The sequence below is a fragment of the Corylus avellana genome, chromosome ca3, assembly GCF_901000735.1.
Source record: "Corylus avellana chromosome ca3, CavTom2PMs-1.0".
Taxonomy (NCBI): Eukaryota; Viridiplantae; Streptophyta; class Magnoliopsida; order Fagales; family Betulaceae; genus Corylus; species Corylus avellana.
In genome coordinates, this window is record NC_081543.1 from 7670870 (window position 1) to 7693205 (window position 22336).

General features: G+C 35.1%; 3 protein-coding genes across 3 annotated transcripts; 2 read left to right on the plus strand and 1 right to left on the minus strand.

Annotated features, from left to right (window-relative positions):
- Positions 1-540: 540 nt before the first annotated feature.
- Positions 541-2613, plus strand: LOC132174025 (uncharacterized). The gene is made up of 3 exons (XM_059585738.1): positions 541-1119; positions 1321-1378; positions 2282-2613. The coding sequence occupies exons 1-3, from the start codon at positions 541-543 to the stop codon at positions 2491-2493; spliced, it is 849 nt and encodes a 282-aa protein (XP_059441721.1). The 3' UTR covers positions 2494-2613.
- Positions 2614-2705: 92 nt separating this feature from the next.
- On the minus strand, positions 2706-14280 carry LOC132175220 (thiosulfate/3-mercaptopyruvate sulfurtransferase 2-like). The gene is made up of 12 exons (XM_059587090.1): positions 14013-14280; positions 12993-13181; positions 12551-12610; positions 12293-12355; positions 10806-10930; positions 10535-10697; positions 9462-9521; positions 8359-8417; positions 7438-7519; positions 7044-7107; positions 3544-3611; positions 2706-3006 (listed from the first exon to the last, which is right to left on the minus strand). The coding sequence occupies exons 1-12, from the start codon at positions 14112-14114 to the stop codon at positions 2911-2913; spliced, it is 1131 nt and encodes a 376-aa protein (XP_059443073.1). The 5' UTR covers positions 14115-14280; the 3' UTR covers positions 2706-2910.
- A 5012-nt stretch (positions 14281-19292) lies between these two features.
- LOC132174970 (ubiquitin-conjugating enzyme E2 5B-like) lies at positions 19293-22118 on the plus strand. Its single transcript, XM_059586749.1, has 4 exons — positions 19293-19366; positions 20388-20515; positions 21757-21861; positions 21952-22118. The coding sequence occupies exons 1-4, from the start codon at positions 19297-19299 to the stop codon at positions 22093-22095; spliced, it is 447 nt and encodes a 148-aa protein (XP_059442732.1). The 5' UTR covers positions 19293-19296; the 3' UTR covers positions 22096-22118.
- Positions 22119-22336: the final 218 nt, after the last annotated feature.

A 22336-nucleotide genomic window follows, 5' to 3' on the forward strand; every position in this document is an offset into this window, starting at 1 on the left:
TAAAGTTCGGAGAGAGTGTTAAATCGCGTAGAAGTTCAGAGGGTGACCCCTGGTAAATTAATGTCAATATATTTCGATAGACTATACTATATACAGGGTCTTCTATTATTTATTATTATTTTTTTTTTTTACAAAAAAAAATGCGGTTTTGCATTAATACTAGCTGCCGCCAATTATTAGCTGAAAAGGCAATAACGGTTTTGCATAAAGCAAGGCCCTAGCTTTCCTCGCAAGTCCTCCTTAACCGCTCCAAACCTCCACTCCCAGATTTATCTCACCCCACAATCCACCCACCCCCATCTCTCTCTCTCTCTCTCTCTCTCTCTCTCTCTTTGGGATGGAGTAGTAAGTAGTAGTTCAATATTGAGGCTTGCAGTGAGGATAATGTCAGTCGTTTATATAGTTTTCTAGTTGCAAGTAAATGGTCTCTTTTACTTCAACAAACATTTACAATTCCTTACACACTTTCTTCTCTCTCTCTCTCTCTCTCTCTCTCGGATTTCCTGCCCCTTTTTCATGGCTTTGAGTACATTCTCCAATATGGGTGCACTTGAAAGCCTCAGCTCAGAAATGAGAGAAGCAGAAATCCTGAGCTACTCCAACAATTTTGATCTTCCATTGATCAACACTACCTTTCTTCATCCACTCTATGAAGAAGAAGACCAAGAAGATGACACCCATCATCATCATCATCCATGCTTGCAGCCTTGTCAATATTGTGACCCTCTCATCATCTCCTCCCTCTCTGAGATGTTGACACCCCAAGATTTGGACCCCGCGTACTACTCATACCCAAAGCGCCAGAAATGCCATGGAAATGATCAATGTCTCTATGATTTTACACCAACTTTGTTTGATGGGTTTTTACCTGACTTCTTCTCATCCCCCATGCCCCAACCCCAACAAACCAAAATGATCTGTAGTGAAACAAGTGTGTCGTCGCAGAGCATTGCGGCTCGGGAAAGGAGAAGGAAGATCACTGACAAGACTCAAGAGCTTGGGACCCTCATTCCCGGGGGCAACAGGATGAACACAGCTGAGATGCTCCAAGCTGCTTCCAACTATGTCAAATTCTTGCAGGCCCAAGTTGGGATTCTTCAACTCATGTCCTCTTTCCAGGTATTTCTATTTTACTTTATTAATTCTATATATATTTTAACATTCCCACGTACATACTGCATGCATGTAGCTAGTTTTGAATCTTTTGATGTATAATGTTATTTAGTAGATTCTCATACGATAGTTTATTATAACGACTGTCAGACAAAGACTTGTAAAAATAAAAATTAAAGACTGATATTCACTATCACATCATCACAGTTGTATGACAGTTCATGTACTAGAAGGATCAATATTGGTTTTGCAATCTATGATAAGGGTCAAATATTCCTCAACTATATATGCTTTCTCTATAAAGAATTAATCAATCAAATTAGCTGTCAAATTAAAATTTGATAAATAAATAAGATCAATAAAGGAGAGAGAAAGAGAGAAATTAGGAGACAGTTAAAAGGGAAGAAGGTGAGGAGCAAAGGGGAAGTTAAGCGATATATCTGCACGAGACTTGAGGAGAAAGTTAAGAGACGTGCATGGAAGTAGGAGAGAGAGAAAGCCGCACATGTTAATTCCAAACAATAGTCCAACTATTTAAAAAAGAAAAAAAAAAAGAAAGGTGGGATATGTAGAATACTGGATTTATTTTTCATATGCTACTTTTTGTAATGCCTAGCTTATTTATTTTTCCTGTGACCAAAAACCAAGTGGCAAAGAAAGTCCAAAATAATTATGATAGAAATGGTAGGAAATGATTTGTTAAATAGGGAGATAATAATAATAATAATAATAATTTATATGGGATAAAATAGTTAGGAAAAAAAAAATGTGATGGACACTAATTAGCTAGTTGATTAGATTTCATAAAACTAACTCTATATTAATTGAAACTTAATTGGGATACTCTTGTCAATAATTCTGCATGATAATTCTGATTACAATTACAAGTCCTTTATTAATTAATTCAAAAGCGCAGATTGATGGGAATTAGACTGAATTGACAAAACTTTTGGCCACCTTGGACAAAACAAACTTTTATTTTTTTTATTTTTTTATATATATATATAATTAAATTGGCTGCCTTAGTCCTAATCCATCATAATTTTCAGCCTCCATTTCTGTTGCCTTTTATTTAATATCAAAATTCCATCCCAAATTAGCATCAATAGTACTGAAATGGCCTATTTATATCAAATTTCTAAATAGCTCATGAATATGAAATGATGAGAAAATGATTCTGTGCAGGAAATAAATGGTGCATCACCCAGGGAAGAAATGCAAGTCATCCTCAAATCCCCATCGGTTCAAGAGAAGCTATCTTTGGAGGACAAGTGCTTGGTCCCAAAGGAGCTTGCCAAAATGTTATCAAAACATTGTGACATCAAATCTAACCCTTCAATTTCTAATGATCTCAATCAGCTGCTAAGGTCGGAGAATTGACAAGGCGGCGGCGGCAGCAGGATATGTTCCACTTATGTGTTTTACTTGTACGAGTTTTTTCTCCAATTAATTTTCTTGTAAATATCTTCGCAGTCGACTTTGATTCATCTGATGGTTAATTAATTTTCTGCTTGAAAAGTTTCTCATCCAAAAAGACAGTTGCTGCAGAATACATCTTTGTTCAGCAGGGAAATGTGGTGGTTCACTTGGTCTCAATAACACTTGGTTGACATGAAATTCATCAACCAGAAAAGTGGAATAACTTAAAAACTAATGTAATTCAATTATTTCAGTCTTGCGTGTCACATTGGTTTCCCAAACAACTGTTTTAGATACAACCTCCTTGGTCACAATATGAGTGTGACAGACCTCATGAAGCTCATGCTTCTGGTAAGCTTCCAATATTGTCATAGGCATTTAGGAACTGTCAACAGGTGTCTCAGAATGTGCCCCCCATTCAGTCCAAGATCCATCATAGACAGCAACATCAGACCGACCAAGTCGGTGTAGGCCCTGAAAAACACAAGCATAACCTTTTCAAAACACAAGCATTGATGAGACCAAGGTTATTCTATTGCCGATACAAGCAGAGCAAAGTTATATAACACATTTTTATCTCACTTTACTGATGTGGCATTCCCAATCCAAAGGCTAATTGACGATACCACATCAACAATGTGAGATAAAAATGTGGAGTATACCATTACTAACGCAAGTATTTCCCAGCAGAAAACTAGCTCTGTGGGCATCTAATTATTCTTTGGGGCAAGTATAGGCACCTAGCTACTCTATCATCTTATCATTCATTTTGTACTGTTTTCTACTAATTGAATGGAAATAAATGAGAAATATAAATTATTTTACCCAAATGCCCAGAGGGAAAAGGACCCCTCCCTTTTCCTCTTCATATCTGTCTAACCAAACAAGGGAAAAGCCAATCCTTCCGTTTATGTTCCAACTATCCACCAATCAAAATGTTTTAACACATTCCAACACACACACACACACATATATATATATATATATAGAGAGAGAGAGAGAGAGAGAGACCAATGCAATGACGCATGCAGTTACTCCTGTGCCACATGAAGTTACAACAGGGCTTTCCAAAGAGATGCCTGCAGAAGAGTTTGGGATCAGGATCCTCATATTACAAAATCAAGTTGAGCCTAAGTTGCCAATGGCCAATTTACCCCTATGCTCGCATAAAACATACGCATGGCATAATTGCAATTGATCAAAAGCCCAAAAACAAGAAGTAAGCTTGGTGTATAATGTATATTGAGCCAAAATAAGTCTTTAAGCTTATTCTTGGAATCACAACAAAATATTTAACCTCTAATATTTGGTCCACCACTCATTTCATTGGATTTCAAAGGGGATACAGTTAATAAACTTCGATTAAAATGTGAAACTTCTAATCTTTCAAAATATCATATATACCATTTTTTTTTTTTATAAGTAGTGATGCATTAAAGAGCATAGAGGGGCGCAACCCAAATACACAGGAAGTGGTGAAGCACATATTGTCACCATTTCTAATCACATATTGTCAGCATTACGCTTATCTAATTACAATCTCAAGGGCTTGAATGAAATGGAAGTGGTGAAGCACATCGTTCAAACTACTCAAAGTGTTTAAATTGATAGATTGACACAAAGGAAACATATATATATATATATATATATATATATATATATATCTTATTCATGTGATATATTGACACAATTCATACATAGAAAATATGGAAATGCAAATCATGATGATTTCAGAATATTTTGTACTGCAGGATTCTTGTCTCTTTGGATTGAGAAGACAAGTCAAAAGAGGTTGCCTAGACTTTGCTCAGATCATTTTCTCATTCTTGATTGTGGCGATGTTCAGCTGGCAGAAGATACTTTAAGTTCGAGAACATATGGTTAAAGGCCCAAGGTTTTGTGGATAGGATGAGACAATGGTGGACCTCTTATCATTTTCAAAGCTCTCTGAGCTTCATTTTGGCTCATAAACTCAAGGGCTTGAAAGTTATTTAAGAGTCTGAAATGAACAAGTGTATGGTAATGTGGAGAGACCCATCTAAAGATTCTTTTGGATGAATTGGTGTTCTTGATGGCTTGGAGGAAAGAGCTTTATGTGACAAAAAGTTCAGGAAAAACAAAGTTATTAGTGATTTGGAGAGGGCTATCTTATTGGAGGAGATGAGTTAAGAGGCATAAGTCAAGGACACTATGGTTAAAACAGGGTGACAAGCACTAAGTTTTTCTACCGAGTGGCCAACTCGAAAAGGAGAAACTACTCCATTGAGCCTTTGTTAGTGAAATGCTCGGTTTCTTCTAACCAAACTACGATCAGGGATCACATTGTGCAATTCTATGACAGATTATTTACTGAATAGTTTAATTAACAGCCCAAGATGAATGGCCTAGCTTTTGATTTCATTCTGAAAAAATTCAGGGCTATTGATGTTAAGGACTTTCAACCTATTAGTCTTGTGCGTGGAGTGTACAAGATTACTGCCAAAGTCGTAGCAAATAGGCTGAAAAGCGTTTTGGGGAAGATTACTTCCCAGCCCCAAAAAGCGTTTGTCAGAGGTTAACAAATCCTTGACTTTGTACTTATAACAAATGAATGTCTGGATAGCACGATCATATCTGGTGAGCCAGGGATGATTTGAAATTGGATATTTAGAAATGATCATGTCAATTGGGAGTTCTTATTGTATTTGTTGAGGATGTGCAATTTTTGAGGAGAAATGGCATTCTTGGATAGCGCATTGTATTTCTTCGGTGCACTTTTATGTTTTGGTGATTTTGGATTCTTGAGATCTTTTGTCTTTGTAGCTGTTTGTCATCATCATGGAGACTTTTAAGTAAAATGTTTTTAGCCACTGCTAACGGGGGCCTTCTTTTAGGCTTTTCTGTGGGGTCTAGAAACTTTGGTAGGATTAATATATCACATCTCTTGTTTGCAGATAATACCTTGATTTTCTATGGGGCTAATCTAGACCACCTCCGCTATCTGTGTCTTATTTTTACGCTTTGAACTTTGAAGTTGTCTCCAGTTTGAGGATTAACTTGGCCAAGTCAAAATTGGTTCATATGGGCAGGTTTTCTAGGATACAGGGTTTCTTCTTCGCTTTTAAAGTATCTTGGGTCTTCCATTGGGAGCCAATTTTAAGGTCAAATCTATTTGGGATAGTGTTATTTAAGGGCAGTAGGATTACCATGATCAAGAGCAACCTTTTAGTTTACCCATGTCTACTACATTTCTCTTTTCCCTCTCCTTACTGGTGTTGCCAATCACATAGAGAAGTTGCAACGGGATTTTTTATAGGGCGGGCTAAGTTAAAATTTCAAATTTCACTTGGTGAGCTGGTCCAAGGTTTGTTCTTCGATTTTTGAGGGAGTTCAAAACTTGCTTTTGCTCAACCTTGCTCTTTTGTGGAGGTGGCTATGGTGCTAGAGAAAGGCTTTACAAAGAATCGTAGTAGAGCTTATCAAAAAAAAAAAAAAAAAAAAGAATCGTAGTAGAGCTTAAATATGCAAGTTTGAAGGGTTTGTGGCGTTCTAATGAGGTTCATGGGTCGTATAGAATGGGGTTCTAGAAAATATCAAGAAGGGTTGAAGGGAGTTTTAGTTGTACCATATATATATATATTTTGACATGTCCCCACAAGGGAATGGGGAGGGAGATTTGAACTAGTGACTTCCGCTTCATGAGACGTAGTCCCCAGCCGATTATACTACCTCTTGGAGATTCGTCATACCAGATTTAAGGTGGGAGATGGCTCCAAGATTAGATTTTGGCATGACATATGGTGTGGGGACCAGGCTTTCAAGGAAGCTGTTCCAAATATGTATAGTATTGCTCACATTAAGGATGCTTATGTGATAGATCATTTGGAGATTTCTAGTAGCTCCCATCATTGGAACGTAAGCTTTACAAGGTGGATGTCTTTGCTTCTTTTTTTGTTTTTAATTGCATTCCTTTATATTTGGGCAGGGAGGTGAAGACAAGCTTTGTGAGCCTCTTCCAAAAGAAGTTTATTCATCGACATTAGACCATTATACAACATCCTTGTCCCTCATGATGGTTCTCCTCCCTTGGAAGAATATTTGGCGGGAAGGTTTCCTTAAGAACGGGGTTCTTTGCTTGGCCGGCCACCCTAGGGAAGATCCTCACTTTGGATTATCTTAGGAAGCATCATATACTGGAGAGTTTTACCTGTCTCACGTGGCTAATTCATTATGTATTTGTATTGATCCAAATTATTTTAGATCCACATTTTTTTTCTTTTTTTTAGTTTCAAGGGGAGAGGGAAAATGGGAGATTCAAATTAGTGACTTCTACTTTATGCGGCATGGTTTCCAGCCGAGTATACTACCTCTTGGAGTTTCAAATCCACAAGGAATTAACATGTAGATAGGAATTTTCTCAATTAAGTTCAGTGAGGAATTTCACAGCTCCTAAAATAAAGTATAAATTTTTTTTCTCACAAGAATAGAACCAACACTAGGAAAGAAAAATTAAGAAAGAAAAAAATCCTTACCTTCTTGATCAAATCGTCTCTTTAGCTCATCTGCAGGTAAGAGTGTCTGGGAAGCATCCAACACCTACAAAGAAACACCATACATATTGATAAACAAATTGTTTATGTTGCATAGCTCAATGGATTTGGATCCAATGAAGCAGGCACAACAGGAGAAATCCTGGTGAGAACCTACTAAGAGCCACAAGTGAAATTTATTTAGATTTCCAAGTCAGGAAAAATGTGGGAGTAACTAAACCACGAAAACCATGGATCAACCAACATTTGAAGTAAAGCTAAATTCAAATGCAACCTGGGAAAATAAATAGATTCAATGCAACAGTTGGGTAAGCTATGTGTGATTCTTCAGATCATCACAATACAACAGACACCTTACAACAATTTGATCTCTCACCTGGGCAAAAGGAATACACTTGCTGCCAGGTACATGACCACTTCTTATCCCCTTTCGAGGCTCTGCTGCAGATCCATCAAACCTGAGAGAAGATAATATCTCCATCAAATTCAAGAATGTTTTACTAGAAATATGCATTCTGGAAATCATTCAAAATTATATTTACAACCAGAAATCACTTTCTTGACCACTTAACATAGTGAAGTCTGGACCATCCTTGGCAATCCTCTACAAAATAGGCTACAACAATCATGGGCTTGTGAGTTGGATATACCCAATCATATCCAGATGATGCTTAGGTTTAGCAATTAGAATCAAGCAAACTACGTCAAAGCAAACGAAATAGATGGAATCAAGCTTGAGTTGTACTTTGCTTGTAAAGTTCTGATCTAAAATATTCCAATTATTCACCTGGCCACCAAACTGGCCCAAGAACCAATTTCATAGAGCATTAAAAGTCATATGAACATAAAGGCCTCCCATAAACAGGAACTCTTGGTGATATAAATATCACATTTAGATTATGTTGACACACATTTTGTTAGTCAACGATGCCAATCTAATTGGGCTTACAGAATTAGTGCATGTTTGACCAATTACCCATTGTTTACATAGAACTTGGTATGTTTACCATAGACAGGAGCTTCTTATCTATTTGTTATCAAGCTTCTTGTCATTTTATTGGCAACGAATAAAAATTACTAAAAGAAAATACAAAGACAAGGATGAGAAATTTATGAAGAAAAGGGAAGGAAGCAATAAACAAACTAAATGCTGAAAATCAAACACAAGTTTTTCAAACCAACAGCACAAGAATCAGAGTCAATATTCCACAAAATTTCACGTATATTACCTTCTCTGGGTGAAGCCATCATATTCATAGATCAAGAGAAATACAAAAAAGAGAAGAATATTGGCTACCTGGCCTTTGACCGGGCATCTAAGTGTTGGTGAGTCCTTTCCTCGATGTTCTTTTTAACCTGGAAAATCCACAGAAGAAATGTGGTCAGAATATTGAAATCAGAACCTAACTTACCTAGGAAACTTCTGCCCATACTTGCTGAGACAAAACTTGCTTCCATAGAAAATAAGTCGCTAACTTAGAATTCTCTAGTTACTTCAATAGAACAAGTATAATGCCTAGGGTTGTACATGCGGGCAGTTATTAACCGGAACTAATCACTAACCACTAACCGCATATGTGGATGCGGTTAATAACCACATCTGCATACCTTTAAATATATAAATAAATTCCCCAACCACACTTTGTAATTTGTATGTTTGTATTTTCTAGATGAACCCATCATAGGGTGTGTATTTTCTTTGTTATTTTTAAGCTGGAATGTGGAATCAAGATATGGATTCATCTAAAATACTAGGGCTTAAAAAACACTAAAACAAGCCCAAAACACTAAAACAGGCCTAAAACATTTCAAAATCATTTAAAATAGGCATTAATAGAGACCCAAAAATGGCCCAAAAGGCCCATTACCTTATGGCTGATATACGGATAGGGGTTAATAACCGTATTCAATAACTGCGTGGATAGCAATTAGTAACCACATGACGTGAATGCAGAAAGTGATTTCATTATCATTAATTAAATGCAAACCAGCACAACTCTAGTACGCAGAGTATACAAAGAGAACCCCTAATCATATGAAAAAGAACAAAAATTCAAAAAATCTGCAAATAACCGCATCCGCATGTATAGCCCTAATAATGTCCATCCATAATGGATTTATACATTGCAGTCAGCTTAAAGGCATTTTACTAGAATAAATAACTCATATGACCCTTTAGAATGCATATCACATACGATATATTCACAAAAAGCATGCTATGGGCCCATGATCATGCATCATACCGTTACTAAAACCACAGACATACATTTCATTCATTTGTCATAATACATCAGGTTGGAAAACCTGATCATAGCCAGTTAGCACTTTCGTAAATGAAAATGAAACATAATCTTAATTTTATTACGAAAACAGTACGGATTAAGATAAGAGCAACCAAACCTGCTCAAGGGTCCAGACAAGATGTGGCTGAAATTTTGTGTGAAATGTAATTGGCCCAATCTGCATAAGAATAATGCACGTCATTGCAATGACTAACAAGATTGCAAAAGTACACTCAAACAGTACAAAAGATGAATAAAATATTAGGAAAAAAAAAACAATTATCAAACAAGTGGGGGACCTGGTATGATATATATGAATCTGATACCTTATGCCAGCAAAGAATATTGAAGCTTTAAAAAGGCAAGGAAAAACACTTATCATGAAAAAATGCACCTGTGTCAACCTCTAAATCAAAATTTATAATTCCTTTCCCACTAAATTATGTTTCACATTAAGCTAAGGAACAAAATTACAGAAACAGTATTATTTTACATAACCTAGTTGGCAGTAAACAATAAAGAATTTCCCATGGAAATTGTCTTCTCTGATCCATACTATAAAAGTAAACACAAGAACGAGATATGTCTTTCAAAAACAAAAATGCACAACAGGCCTACTTAGCAAAATGGCTATAAAATAGCAACATACTTTAGCACCTACCTTCCTGCAACATTTGCCTTTGAAATCCTAACCTTGCAACTTGCTCCAGTTCAAGTGATCGAATAATAAAATTTTCTTCTCCAAAAGCAATTCTTAATTGAACACAATTTTACCACAAAAACAATTTTAGCTCAGTTTTCAAAAGCATGAAGTAAGAAGGTATTATATTTATAATGTAGCGTCTTAGAACCCCAAGTCAATATTTTCTTTTTATAAGTAGTAATCAATATCATTAAAAGAGTAAAGAGTAAAGCGCCTCCAAGTATACAGGAAGTATTCATGAGAAAACACCTAGGTAGAAGAAGAAAAAAGTACAAGAAAATCATGTACCGTAGGAGAAACAAAAGCACCGTATTAACATATAGAGAGCTTTTTCTTCAATATTTAAGGTAAAATAATTATGAGAATTATTTACAAGACAATGAATTACCATAAGCATCAAGAAAATAAAACCTAAACTATTTCCATCCCACGAAAAAGGAACCAACAGAAGAGAAATCTGAGACAAATTGAATCAGTTATGAACTTACCGCCTGTCCCTGATAAACTTTCTCTATCGCCTCACTGGCAGCACTAGCTTTCACAATAGCATCACTAGAAGCACTAGATTCAACATCGTATCCAGATGCACGCCATCGTGGCAGGCCTCCATCTAACACCCAAACTCTGTCATGCCCAAATACTCGGAACATCCTTATTATTAGAATAGAAAATGAAATTTATCAGTTTATGATTAGTAGCCAAAGCATTAGACATTGATTCCAGTGAAGTTGAACTTTTATTATCAATGCCACAACTCACCACCAGACTCGAGCGGCACTAAAAAGCCCCTTCCCATCATAAACAACCAACCCATCTTTGTTCTCGATGCCAAGAGCAGAAACAGCAGCAGCAAAAGCATCCTCGGATGGCAACATGTGAGGCAACTGATACAAGTCACCAATTCTATATTATAAACAGGGGGAAAAAAGGGAAATGCATACAAGATAAAATAAAAAAGGTGGCGTATGGATGGCACAATAGCACACCCACCTAGAAAAGTCTCCTTGTTTAAAGCAAAATCATTAGAACATTTCGAGCTCATCTGCTGAAGTTTAAGGAATTGGAAATTATTTTCTCAAACGCATTCTTTAGACTCTCATACAAGATATGTTCTCTTATATATTCAATCTATTTATTGGTTAACTGAAGAAATTATCATGTAATAAATGAAAGAGGTCTCTTATAGGTCCTTTATTTTCAAGAAGCACATAAGCAACAAAATCCAACTGACAATAGCTTCACAAGGTGCAAATTAAATATATTTTTCAAAAATCCACAGAAGACGACAGTAATTTAGGCTGCATTCTGCTGATTCTCCACAAGTGCTTCTAGCTAAAATTTTAGGGGAGACCTTTGCAGCGAAAACCTTCTCCACAAGTCCATTTGACCAAAGATACCCAAGATAGCTTTTCAAAGTGTTCATGAAAAGCTATTTATTCACTTAAGTGAAGAGATAGACAACCACTTTTATCTCTATTTTAACACTTTATTTAACCAAAACCAACCTATTCTTTAATCATCACAAAATATTTGATAATAAATCTGATTTAGGTTGCAAACAAAAGAATTCACCTCTAATTCTAAAATTTCCCAGTTAGAATGTGGATTTCTCTTCACTTCTCACTCCCTGCTTTGCTTTTCTTTTCACAAAGGCTTTACCTAGAGAAGCAAAACCCTCGTACACGAAAAAGTATACAAGAGAAGCAACTACCCTATTAGAGTTGAAAATCTAAAAAGTTAACAAGATCTACAAGATTAGAGGAAGAAAAATTAGGAACAACAGTAATTGTAGCACATTAGACTCGTGGTCCTTGAAAAGACACCGATTTCTTTCTCCCTAAATACTCCAATATACAACAATTACTGATACAGCATAAAACAATCCAAACCCCTGACAACCTCCAGGCCTCCCCATGAAGCACATGAGGAACACCAACAACACATGCTCCAGGAAAAGTCAATTATCTTTTTTCCATTGGCACTATGCTGCCTCACCAAGACACACAGTGTGGTTCATTCTTTTGTTGGGGAGGGGGCAATTAGGTCTTTAACTATTATTTTTTTTATGGTTCATGAATGTATCTCAACAGAAAAGTATGTATATTGCTCAATATGTCAATATACATACATACATACATATATATAGAAATCTAAATATATAATCATCAGATATGTATGTGTGTAAATATGTATTTATGTTTTGCATGGATGTGTATAAAAATATGGAAGACAAGAAACTGTCTCACATTTGTAGTTCGGTCTGTTATCCCATCTACGTCGAAGAAAAGGGCACCAGGAATATGAGCAACCTATTGGAGAGATATCAATTGAGGAAAATGGATCAGAGCTGAGGCAGAAAAAGTACAACAGACAAAATCTTACAGAAATGATGTAGGGAGCATATCTCGATTATACCATATACCAAATTTTTTTCAGAACCCAGAGGATGAAAAATCTATCAAACACTATTTTCAAAGTGATTTTAACATAATCTTAGCAAATACCTGGTACTCTTGAATTGGATTCCTCTGCTCATCTGGCATGTACCAGGATGCATCCAACACCTGAATAGAAGAAATATATGAAAAACCAACTCTTAATACTAAGCTTGGTTCTGGGGCTTGTATATGGGGTGTAGTGAGGTTGACGTTCCGTAAATGCAAAGCTTACTGTTATGAGAGAGAGAGAGAGAGAGAGAGATTTGTGTGCATCTATGCACGCTAACATATATGTTAGCATGGATGTATCTTTATGTACATAGAGATATGAAGATGTGATATATTTTTTTTGCTTCATCTTAGATGTGATATATAAGATGAAGCAGAAGAAATTTCCACTCTAATAGAAGAACTGAATTCAAGAACACCATTCAAAGATTCAGGTCATTTCCACATTCCACAAAAAGGAAAGAAAAAAGGCACGGTAGGAACAAGCCCAAGCAGGAACCTTGAGATCAGGCTCCTTGAGGTTAGCAAGGAGCCAATCAACGGAAACAACAGGCTCATTTGTAGATAATGATTGTGTTGAAAAATGAGCTCTTCTCCCAGCCACTGAGGAAGCCATAACACAAGGAATCCGAGGTGATGTTCTATATGCTGTATAGGTGGGCACGGCTTGAAAGTGAAATGGTCTCTTCTGCAAGTAACATGAAAAACCATATCATATCATCATATGATCTTGGCCAAAAGAGCATAACAAGATTGAAGGGATAGCTTCAACTCACTAAGACTGTTTCAATACAAACACAAAGGTTTTTACCATCAAACTAATTTCTTTCCAAAATATACAAAATCTAAATAAATAATTGTACGAAAATCACATGATCAAAGATTCTTTTAAACATTTTCGCAGTTCAGTTTAGACCTTCAGGATACAGCAAAAGCATGTAAAACAGATTTGCACTATAGGATTTGCAAAGATATCACTGCATAAGTCTCGTCGAGCAAAAGCATTAAATGCACTCTATGCACCCTAAAAAAATTCTGTCTTTCCTGCATTGATCTTGCATAAGACACGACTCGTTGGATTTCACATTTCCACAGATAAGTCCATACCTGATGCTTCAAACATAACAACAATCATAAAGAAAGGAAAAGTAATAAACTAACACGCAGAGCCCAAAACAACTGCTCGTCTTTTTCGTTTGGTTAAAATAAGAGTCCAAAACAATTGCTACAGTAATTTATAACAACCCTTCCATCATAGAAACCCTGATCAACGCAAAGCCCCACTTCTCACACTCAAAACCACCAAAAATAATTCAAAACTATTAATAAATTATAAATTTTATATACACGTCCCAACAAAACGGAATACCCACATGGAAAAACCGATCAAAACAGCCATTAGAACAAAATTTACCCAAATACAATCACAGAATTCGACCAAACAAACCAAAACCGACTCATGTTTTGGACATTTAGCACATACCCAGATTAAGATTTCTCAAAAACAATTGGGACTTACATTGAAGAGGGATGTCAAAAGTCGGGGCTTGTGAGAGAGAGAGCAGGAAGAGTGAATCAGGCGATAACCCAAAAGAGTCCTTGTTAGGCTGGCTGTTGCCATTTACTTAGAGACCATAAGAGTTAACGTCGGGCTTTTGGTGGCTTTCGGGTCAGATTTCAGTGAAACAAGACGAAGGACTTGTGCTAGCGCTGTTGGACGTTGTGGTCACTGACAGCTGCTACAGCCCTTACTGGTTTTTATACCATTGTTTGCGTTTGCGTTAAAATATTTCAACGCATCTTGAGTCACTCATTGAGTTGTTTTATATATATATATATAATTAAAAAAAAAAAAAAAAGGTTGGGTAAGCTTAAAATAGATAGAAGTGAAAATACTTTTATAGCAGGTCAGATTTAAAATATTTTTATTAAAGATAAATGATATATGTATTTTTTAAGTGTCCTCACACTAAAAATTATCATTGGATTTAAAATTTAGTGATAATTATTCAAAATATAATAATGGTTTTTATTATAAATAATCACTTGAAAATATATATAACATTTTTAGTTTTTTTTTTAAAAGAGAGAGAGAGAGAGAGAGAGAGGAAGTAAAAGAATAGGAGCGAAGGAAACAAGAAAGAGAAGAAAAAAATGCGGAAGAGACAAGAGAGTGGACCAAGTGGAGGCATTTCCAATTGGTGAAAGAATGGCAAGAGAGAAATGATGGGAGGAGGAAAACTCGAGAACCACTAGGCCATTTGGCCACTTAGTTTTTTTGTGGAGGGTTAGGATTAAATTATGATTGGTGATAGTTTTTGGAATATTTCAAGTATAATATTGACATGACGTAAGGGTATTTTGGTACTTTTGTTAGGTAATATTTTAAATTGGAAATTCAAGATGGAATTTCTTAATTAAGATAATGACTCTGGCTCTAGAGTTTATTTAAGTAAAATTTTACTCAACTTTGTTAAAAATAAATAAATTTTAACGGAAACTTTACAAAGGCCTCATGAGCTTTCATTTGTTTTAAAAAGATTCCCTTAAAGTTGAAAAACTCTAAATTTCATTTATCGCCCCTCCCTCCCCAGCTAAAATGGACAGTAACAGGGATGAAATGACATTTATAACCCTGAAACTTTTATAAATTTTAAATTTACCCTTAGTTTTAAATTAATTTTTTTTAAAAAAAAAAAAAAAACAAGGGTATTTTGATATTTTTCATAGCTTCTGTTAGGAGTTAATGCCAAAAACGGATGGAAGTAGTAGATTGCATCAAATTAAAAGTTTGAGGGGGTGAAATTAAGAGTTTTTAAACTTTTGGGAGGTCTCCTATAAATTAAAACTAGGGTTTCTTGTAGTAAGAGTATCCATCGAATCAAACGACGTTTGGTTTCTTTCTTGGCCAACAAATGCAACAAAACAGTATGGTTAGATTAGATGATGACCATGGATCCTTGTTATGCCAATTACCCACCTAAATTAACAAGTAAATAATTGATATGTTTTACTCGCAAGTGCACAAGATCAAAACGATAATATAGTAGGCAAATACAAGATTATTGGTAAATTATGCTTGGAATGTTTTCCTAATTAATTAATTAAATTAAACAATATGTCACGGGTTGAATTGAATAATAAAATAAAAAAGTAATAAAAGATAGAAATAATAATAAGAACGAGGGTTAGGGTTTTGACATCCACCGCTAATCATACTCAATTAAGATAAACAATATGTCAATGTTAACAATTATACCGATATACTAAATCCTTGCCAGTCTAAGGGCATGATATCTACTCCTTAAGCTATTTATCTCCCTAAGTAATGAATTAGGCATGATATCTACTCTAATTCTTTTATTTCTCAAAGAATTTAGCATGGTGTCTACTAAGTTGTTCTTCAATAAAGTATAAATCTATGGAAATCGACAAATACATAAAACTTATGGCATGGTATCTACTCCTAGTTCTCCATGTTAATTAATCCAGAACTCGTGATAAGATTCTTTTGTCACTCTATTATGCCAAGAACTTGGTCATCCAAACTGACACAAATAACAAACCCAAACACATGCATTTGTTTGTCAAGCACATTCATATGAGGAATTCGATTAAACAGGAAATAATCAAGTTAAACACTCAAATATAATTGCAGCAAATGCACCAATATTGAAATCTTAAAAATACATGACTAAGGCTTTAATCGAACTCTAACTAAAATATTAGTTACATATACTTCGGATGCTAATCATCCTAAAATTAAAAGGGAAAAGAAGAAACCGAAAACGCTTCTTGATTGAGCCTTCAATTCTTCTTTCCAAGATTATCTATCTTTCTCAATGCTTAGAGGTCTATTTATAGGATTAGGAGAAACCTAGAAGCCCTAAAAACCCTAATAAAATTGTAGGTCAGTCTCCTAATCCAAAAAGGAGATTGAAAACCCAATCTGAAATGTAAAAGGGGTCTGGCCACATGCTGGGAGCTCGAGTGTGCTCGAGCACACATCTATGCTCGATCTTGGCCTTTGTGCGCTCAAGCTTGGCTTTTCAGTTTTTTTCCCAAATTGTCCTTAATTTAAACTTGGAACTTTCAAAAAATGCTTTCTTTTATTCAAAAACCTAAAAACTACAAGAAAACATAAAAACAACACAAAACATTACATAATAACAAAACTAAGAGATTAACATATATGAATTAAAGGGCTAGAATATGTAACATTCAACACTTAATTATCACACCCCCAAACTTACATATTACTAGTCTCTTAGCAATATGAAACTGAAAATAAAAACAACATAAAACAATAAGATAAATCATTCTTTCGTGAGATGTACGATTACATTTAACGTATGCAACAAGCTTTTTAAACCCCTAGGCATCCCTAGAGGACGAGTAAATTTTCGTGAGGGTTTAACAGAAATGTTATCCACAAACATTATACAAAATTCATATTATCCTTAAGATTGAAGTATCCCTCAAAAACACTGATTTTTCATTCATTAGTAAGCTTAAAAAGATAAATTCTTTCTTCAAAATGAATTTAAATTTCAAAGTCTAACCACTTACAAAAGACAGGCCAATGCATCACAATTTCAACTTAGTGTAAATTGAACTAACACATTATTATGAGGTTTCAAATTATTTCCAATGTGCAATGACTCAATACCTCAAAGTTCACTGAGATTCCCTATGAATGAATAACCAAGGCATAACTTTCTTTTCTTTTTTGATCAGACTGTGTAATGCTTAGTTCCCTTAAGGTTTTTAACTGACCCATATAATGAGTGTTAAGCCAATGACTCCCAAACTAGATGGTTTTAGAGTATTAGGTGTAAAGACACCGTTAAGGACTTATTAACTCGAGTCAAAAAGGCTACAAAACCAAACTAGCCATGATTTTAATCAAATCAAAATTTTTACATTTTAACGTGAACACTCAATTCTTAATAAGGCAAAGAGGTCCACTTACTTAAAATGATCATTTTTTTTTTTTTTTTTTTTTAAATATGCCAAAGTATCCATTCAACAAGTCTCCCAGCTTCACCCAAGACATTGAAAATATACACAATCAGATTCACATGTCATTCCTCAAAAAGTATCTGCTAATGTGCTTGTGGCAATTAAAATCAAAACAAATGAATTCTCAAATGTCAAAAGTAAGTAACAAGACTTAGAATTCTTGCCATCAGATCATGTGTTCAACATTTTAAGCCCATCAATAAAATTCAAATCATAGTTTTTAGATTAACCAAAATCTCAAGAATAACATGAACATGCATTTTTCAAAAACAAAAAATTTTGGACAAAGTGTGTGTGTGTCTCCCATACCCCCAAACTAGAATTACACATTGCCCTCAATGTGTAGAAAAATGGAAAGATCATACCCGGGAGATGAGAAAATTGGTTGGAATAGGTATGACTCGTAGCAAGCCCCCAAACTTGAATGTAATAACACTTGTCTCTAAAACTGAGGGTGCTATAGAAAATCTCTGAAAATGTGCGAGCGCTCGTGTACTACAGTGTCAAGTGCTCATGTACTGTTTATCCAAGGGTTTTTAAGTTGTAGGTGGCACACGCAGGCAAAAATCAATGGTCAACAAGAAGTCAACGAGCGCTCGGCCTGGTCCCCACACGAGCGCTCGTGTATTGTTGCTAGGTGAGCACTCGTGTGGTCCCCCACGCGAGCTATTGTCTATTGTAGCTCTGAAATTCGAAATTTTTAATAATGCCCCTCTAGGTGTTCCTAGTAACCTAAAGTCCTCTTAACCCCTTAACTAAGTTGTCTTAAACCTAATTAATTATTTGAGTCACTACACCCACAACCACAAACCATCACCAACTTGAGGAGGGCGCCAGAGCAACAGACAATGAGCGTGGCCAGAGGTGAGATCAGAGATGACAGATAATAGCGAAGACGACATCGAAGGCTGGCCGCTGCATGCCTCCTCCTTTTTTCTCTTGAAAGGGAAAAGAGAAATAGGTTTTTTTTTTTTTTTTTTTTAATCATAAGATCCGGTGTATTCATTCTTATTGTTTGTGGTGTATTTAGCTTATTTGTCACTTTCATATTGGATGCTGTTAAAGATTGGTTTTACCCAACGTTGTGATTGAAGGTACTCCCTTAAACAAAATAGCAAAGGAGTCGAGAAAAAAAAAAAAAAAACAGGGGGGAGACTAACGGAATTACTGGGATCTTTGGGGGAGAAAATTGTAATTGTCAGAAATACGATGGGGAGGAAAATATAATATATGAAAGAATAACTATTTTAAAGGCACGTCCGCTCAAAACCCTAGAAATCAAAAACGCAGAGATCGTACCAGATTTCCATCGTCACCCGCTCAGACTTTGTTTCCAAGGTATAACCCCACTTTTACGTACGTTCCTCTCCATCTTCGCAGATTTCTCTAAAATCCTTGATTTTTCTTCTTCTTTTTTTTGGTTCGAGAATTAGGTTTAAGGGATTAATTTATTTTGCTTTCTGAGATGTACATTAATTTTAATTAGGATTGATGCGTATTCATGGCCTTCTTCTGTTACTTAGCGTTCATAACTCGACGTTGAAGAGGCTTACTTCTTGACCCTACGTAAACTAATATTTATCTACCGTTTGTTTTATTTTATTGAAAAAAAGTTTTCAAGTATATATATAGCATTATGTTACGTGCATGAGTCTTAAATATTGAATTTTATTTATCCTAAAAATGAAGTAAATTTTCTGTAGTTTATTATATATTGACTTTTGAGAAATTGAATAATGGACGTATCCTGTTTGTGTTTCAAAAAATGTACAGAAGGTGTGATGGCTGGAAAACGTATTGGTAAGGAGCTAAAGGATCTGCAGAAGGACCCTCCTGCTTCTTGCAGCGCTGGTTTGTTGCCAAATTTTCTCATTGATTTCCCTTTTTTATTACACACTCTTCTCTATATCTTTGTGTGTCTATATATTTATATATATGATTCTAAATAGAGCTTTGGTGTTTATTGTGGTAACATTATATCATTTTGCATGTTGTAACGAACTAGGGAAATTAAGTGTTGGTCATATCAAAGTTATCATCCTAAAAATGCTAGTTAATTTGAAACTTCCCTATAATCACTTATAAAGCCTAAACTTCTATATAATCACTTATAAAGCCTAATTTCACATAATAAGTAAGGAATTAATATGAGATGACATAACACACATGTTTATCTTTATAAACCTATGTAGGTTACTCATCTTCTCAATATGGGATTTAATTGGGGGGTGTTACAAACCCATCCCATCTAAATCTCTAACATCCTCGTCAGATCCACATCATGCAGTGTTGATAGTATCATATGGCATTAATAGGTGACTCTAATACCGTTTGTAACAACTCTGGAAAAGTACTAGCGACGCTATCACCCAAAATGACTAGTCAATTTGGAGTTTTTCTAAAATCACTTATAAAGCTCAATTTTACCTAATAAGTAAGTAATGCGGAACTTAGCACACATGAGTGATTTTATAAACCACTAACTCTATGTGAGTTACTCATTTTCTTAATATGGTACTATAGTGTTACAAACTCTCTCAACCCCACATAGCATTATTAGATAGTTCTGATAACATTTGTAACAACTCTAAAAAAATACAAACCACATCTACGCTATCACCCTCAAAATGATTAATCAATTCGAAACTTCATTAAAATCACTTATAAAAAGCTCAATGTTTTACCTAGTAAGTAAGGCAATGTAGGATTTAGAGTATCCTTATAAAACACTCACTGAATATGGTTATTCATCCTCCCAATATGAAATCGGGGTGTAACAAATATTAAATTAAAATTTCTTTCTTATAAATTCAAGTATTAATTGATAATTCGTTCGGCCTATGATATTCAATTTTTACGTATACTTTTACAGGGCCCATTGGACAAGACATGTTTCATTGGCAAGCAACAATAATGGGTCCACATGATAGCCCTTATGCTGGGGGTGTATTTTTGGTAACCATAAACTTCCCCCCAGATTACCCATTCAAGCCACCAAAGGTAACCTCCAACTTCCTTTTTATGCATTTAGAATTTTGATGTGCATATGGTATTAAAGTATTGATCAAATAATTAAATCAATTATTTCTTATCAGTTTTAAGCTTTTAAGATAAATAGTGATTTAACATACTCTAACTCTACAATTCATCCCCAATTGTAGTTAACTATTTCTACATGTTAACATTCACTTATTAAATGAGAGTTTAAGCCCACACGTAAGGAAGAGTGTTAGAATATTTGATTAAATAATTAAATCATTATTTCCTATCAATTTAAATTTTTGAAATTATATATATATATATATATAACATGCATCCATGTCGATACATGTTTCTCCTTTAATAACTATGTGTGCCCTTGAATTTCTATCCTTTGTTTTTTTAATGCTTATATAAAAAAAACAAAACAAGGTCATACCCCAATCAAACAAACACGACAAGAATACCCTAAGTCAGGAAAAAAAAAGGTCATAAATATTCCCTCATTGACTCAAAAAGAAAATATTCTTATCTACCTACTACCCAGTTCTTAATACCCCATGAACATTAGAACCTCCCGCAGGCGCGCGCGCGCACTCACACACACACACACATATATATATATATATATATATATATATAATAAGAATTGATCTTAGAGTTGGTTTGAATTGTTATATCTGTATTGTAAGATACTTGTAGAATAATAATGTGATTTCTAGTATTACTTCGCTGTTATTTTCAAATTTACTTGAACTTTTTAGAAAAGGAACCCTTGCTATTTATTGCATGTTCCTTTACTTAAGCACAAATGCAAGAAAATTATAGGTTTTAGATTGTAAACCAACCAACTTTATAATTAAGGTTCCAATGCTCCATTTCTTATAGTTTTGGACTTATTCAATTTGCCAACTGTTTGTCACCAACCAATTGCCAATAGAATTGATCAAGCGCTAGGGTTTCAACTTTAATCCAATTTGGCTTCATGCCTCACCGATCCATCAGTTACTTTTTCCAATGGATAACTAGGGTTTCAACTTTAATATGAAGTGTCATCGCGCCACATTGATGTACATTTACTTTTGGGTGATTGATCAATTACTTTTCTATTGATCTAGGTATCCTTTTAGCTTTTATATTTTTCTTATGTGCCTTGAATCTAAAAAGGTATCTCAATCAAGCTACATTAATATTTCAAAGTCACAGACTTTTTCTATTTTATTAATAGTTAAAGACAACCTCAATTGTTGTTTAATTGGCAGGTTTCCTTCAAAACAAAAGTTTACCACCCTAACATCAACAGCAATGGAAGCATATGCCTGGACATTCTTAAAGAGCAGTGGAGCCCTGCTCTTACAGTTTCCAAGGTATTGCTTGCTTGATACCTTGGATTTATTAATTATTTATTTCTTTTAATTAGTGGGTGAATGTAATGTAATGTAATTGGTTGGTTGCAGGTGCTGTTGTCGATATGCTCATTGCTGACAGATCCAAACCCGGATGATCCTCTTGTTCCAGAAATCGCTCACATGTACAAGACAGACAGAGTCAAGTACGAGGCTACTGCTCGAACTTGGACCCAGAAATACGCCACCTCCTAGCTCAGAGCTCCTAGCTCCATACCAATTATTTATTTATTTATGCCTACTTTTGCTGCTTTGTAACTTTGTTCCAGTGAGTTTTGCTTGCTGGAGAGATTTTGGTTCAGTTGTGTGGGATGAAAAAAAATCTATTCATCCAACAAAAAAGGAAAATTTGGCAACCTTTTTTTAGTACGTGAGTTGTGTTGTTACATGTCGGGGCCATTTTATCATGTTATAATATGATGAAAAGCAGAGAGGA

Bases quoted from the DNA above. Each gene is read 5' to 3' on its own strand.
- LOC132175220 (XM_059587090.1), bottom strand. From the start codon at position 14,114: ATGGCAACAGCCAGCCTAACAAGGACTCTTTTGGGTTATCGCCTGATT. The intron at 12,356-12,550 runs GTATTTGCTAAG...TCTCTCCAATAG, and splicing joins ATCCAATTCAAGAGTACCAG to GTTGCTCATATTCCTGGTGC. The intron at 9,522-10,534 runs GTAAGTTCATAA...ATTCTTATGCAG, and splicing joins AAGTTTATCAGGGACAGGCG to ATTGGGCCAATTACATTTCA.
- LOC132174025 (XM_059585738.1), top strand. From the start codon at position 541: ATGGGTGCACTTGAAAGCCTCAGCTCAGAAATGAGAGAAGCAGAAATC. The intron at 1,120-1,320 runs GTATTTCTATTT...ACATCATCACAG, and splicing joins AACTCATGTCCTCTTTCCAG to TTGTATGACAGTTCATGTAC. The intron at 1,379-2,281 runs GTCAAATATTCC...TGAAATGATGAG, and splicing joins TTTTGCAATCTATGATAAGG to AAAATGATTCTGTGCAGGAA.
- LOC132174970 (XM_059586749.1), top strand. From the start codon at position 19,297: ATGGCTGGAAAACGTATTGGTAAGGAGCTAAAGGATCTGCAGAAGGAC. The intron at 19,367-20,387 runs GTTTGTTGCCAA...ATACTTTTACAG, and splicing joins TCCTGCTTCTTGCAGCGCTG to GGCCCATTGGACAAGACATG. The intron at 20,516-21,756 runs GTAACCTCCAAC...TTTAATTGGCAG, and splicing joins ACCCATTCAAGCCACCAAAG to GTTTCCTTCAAAACAAAAGT.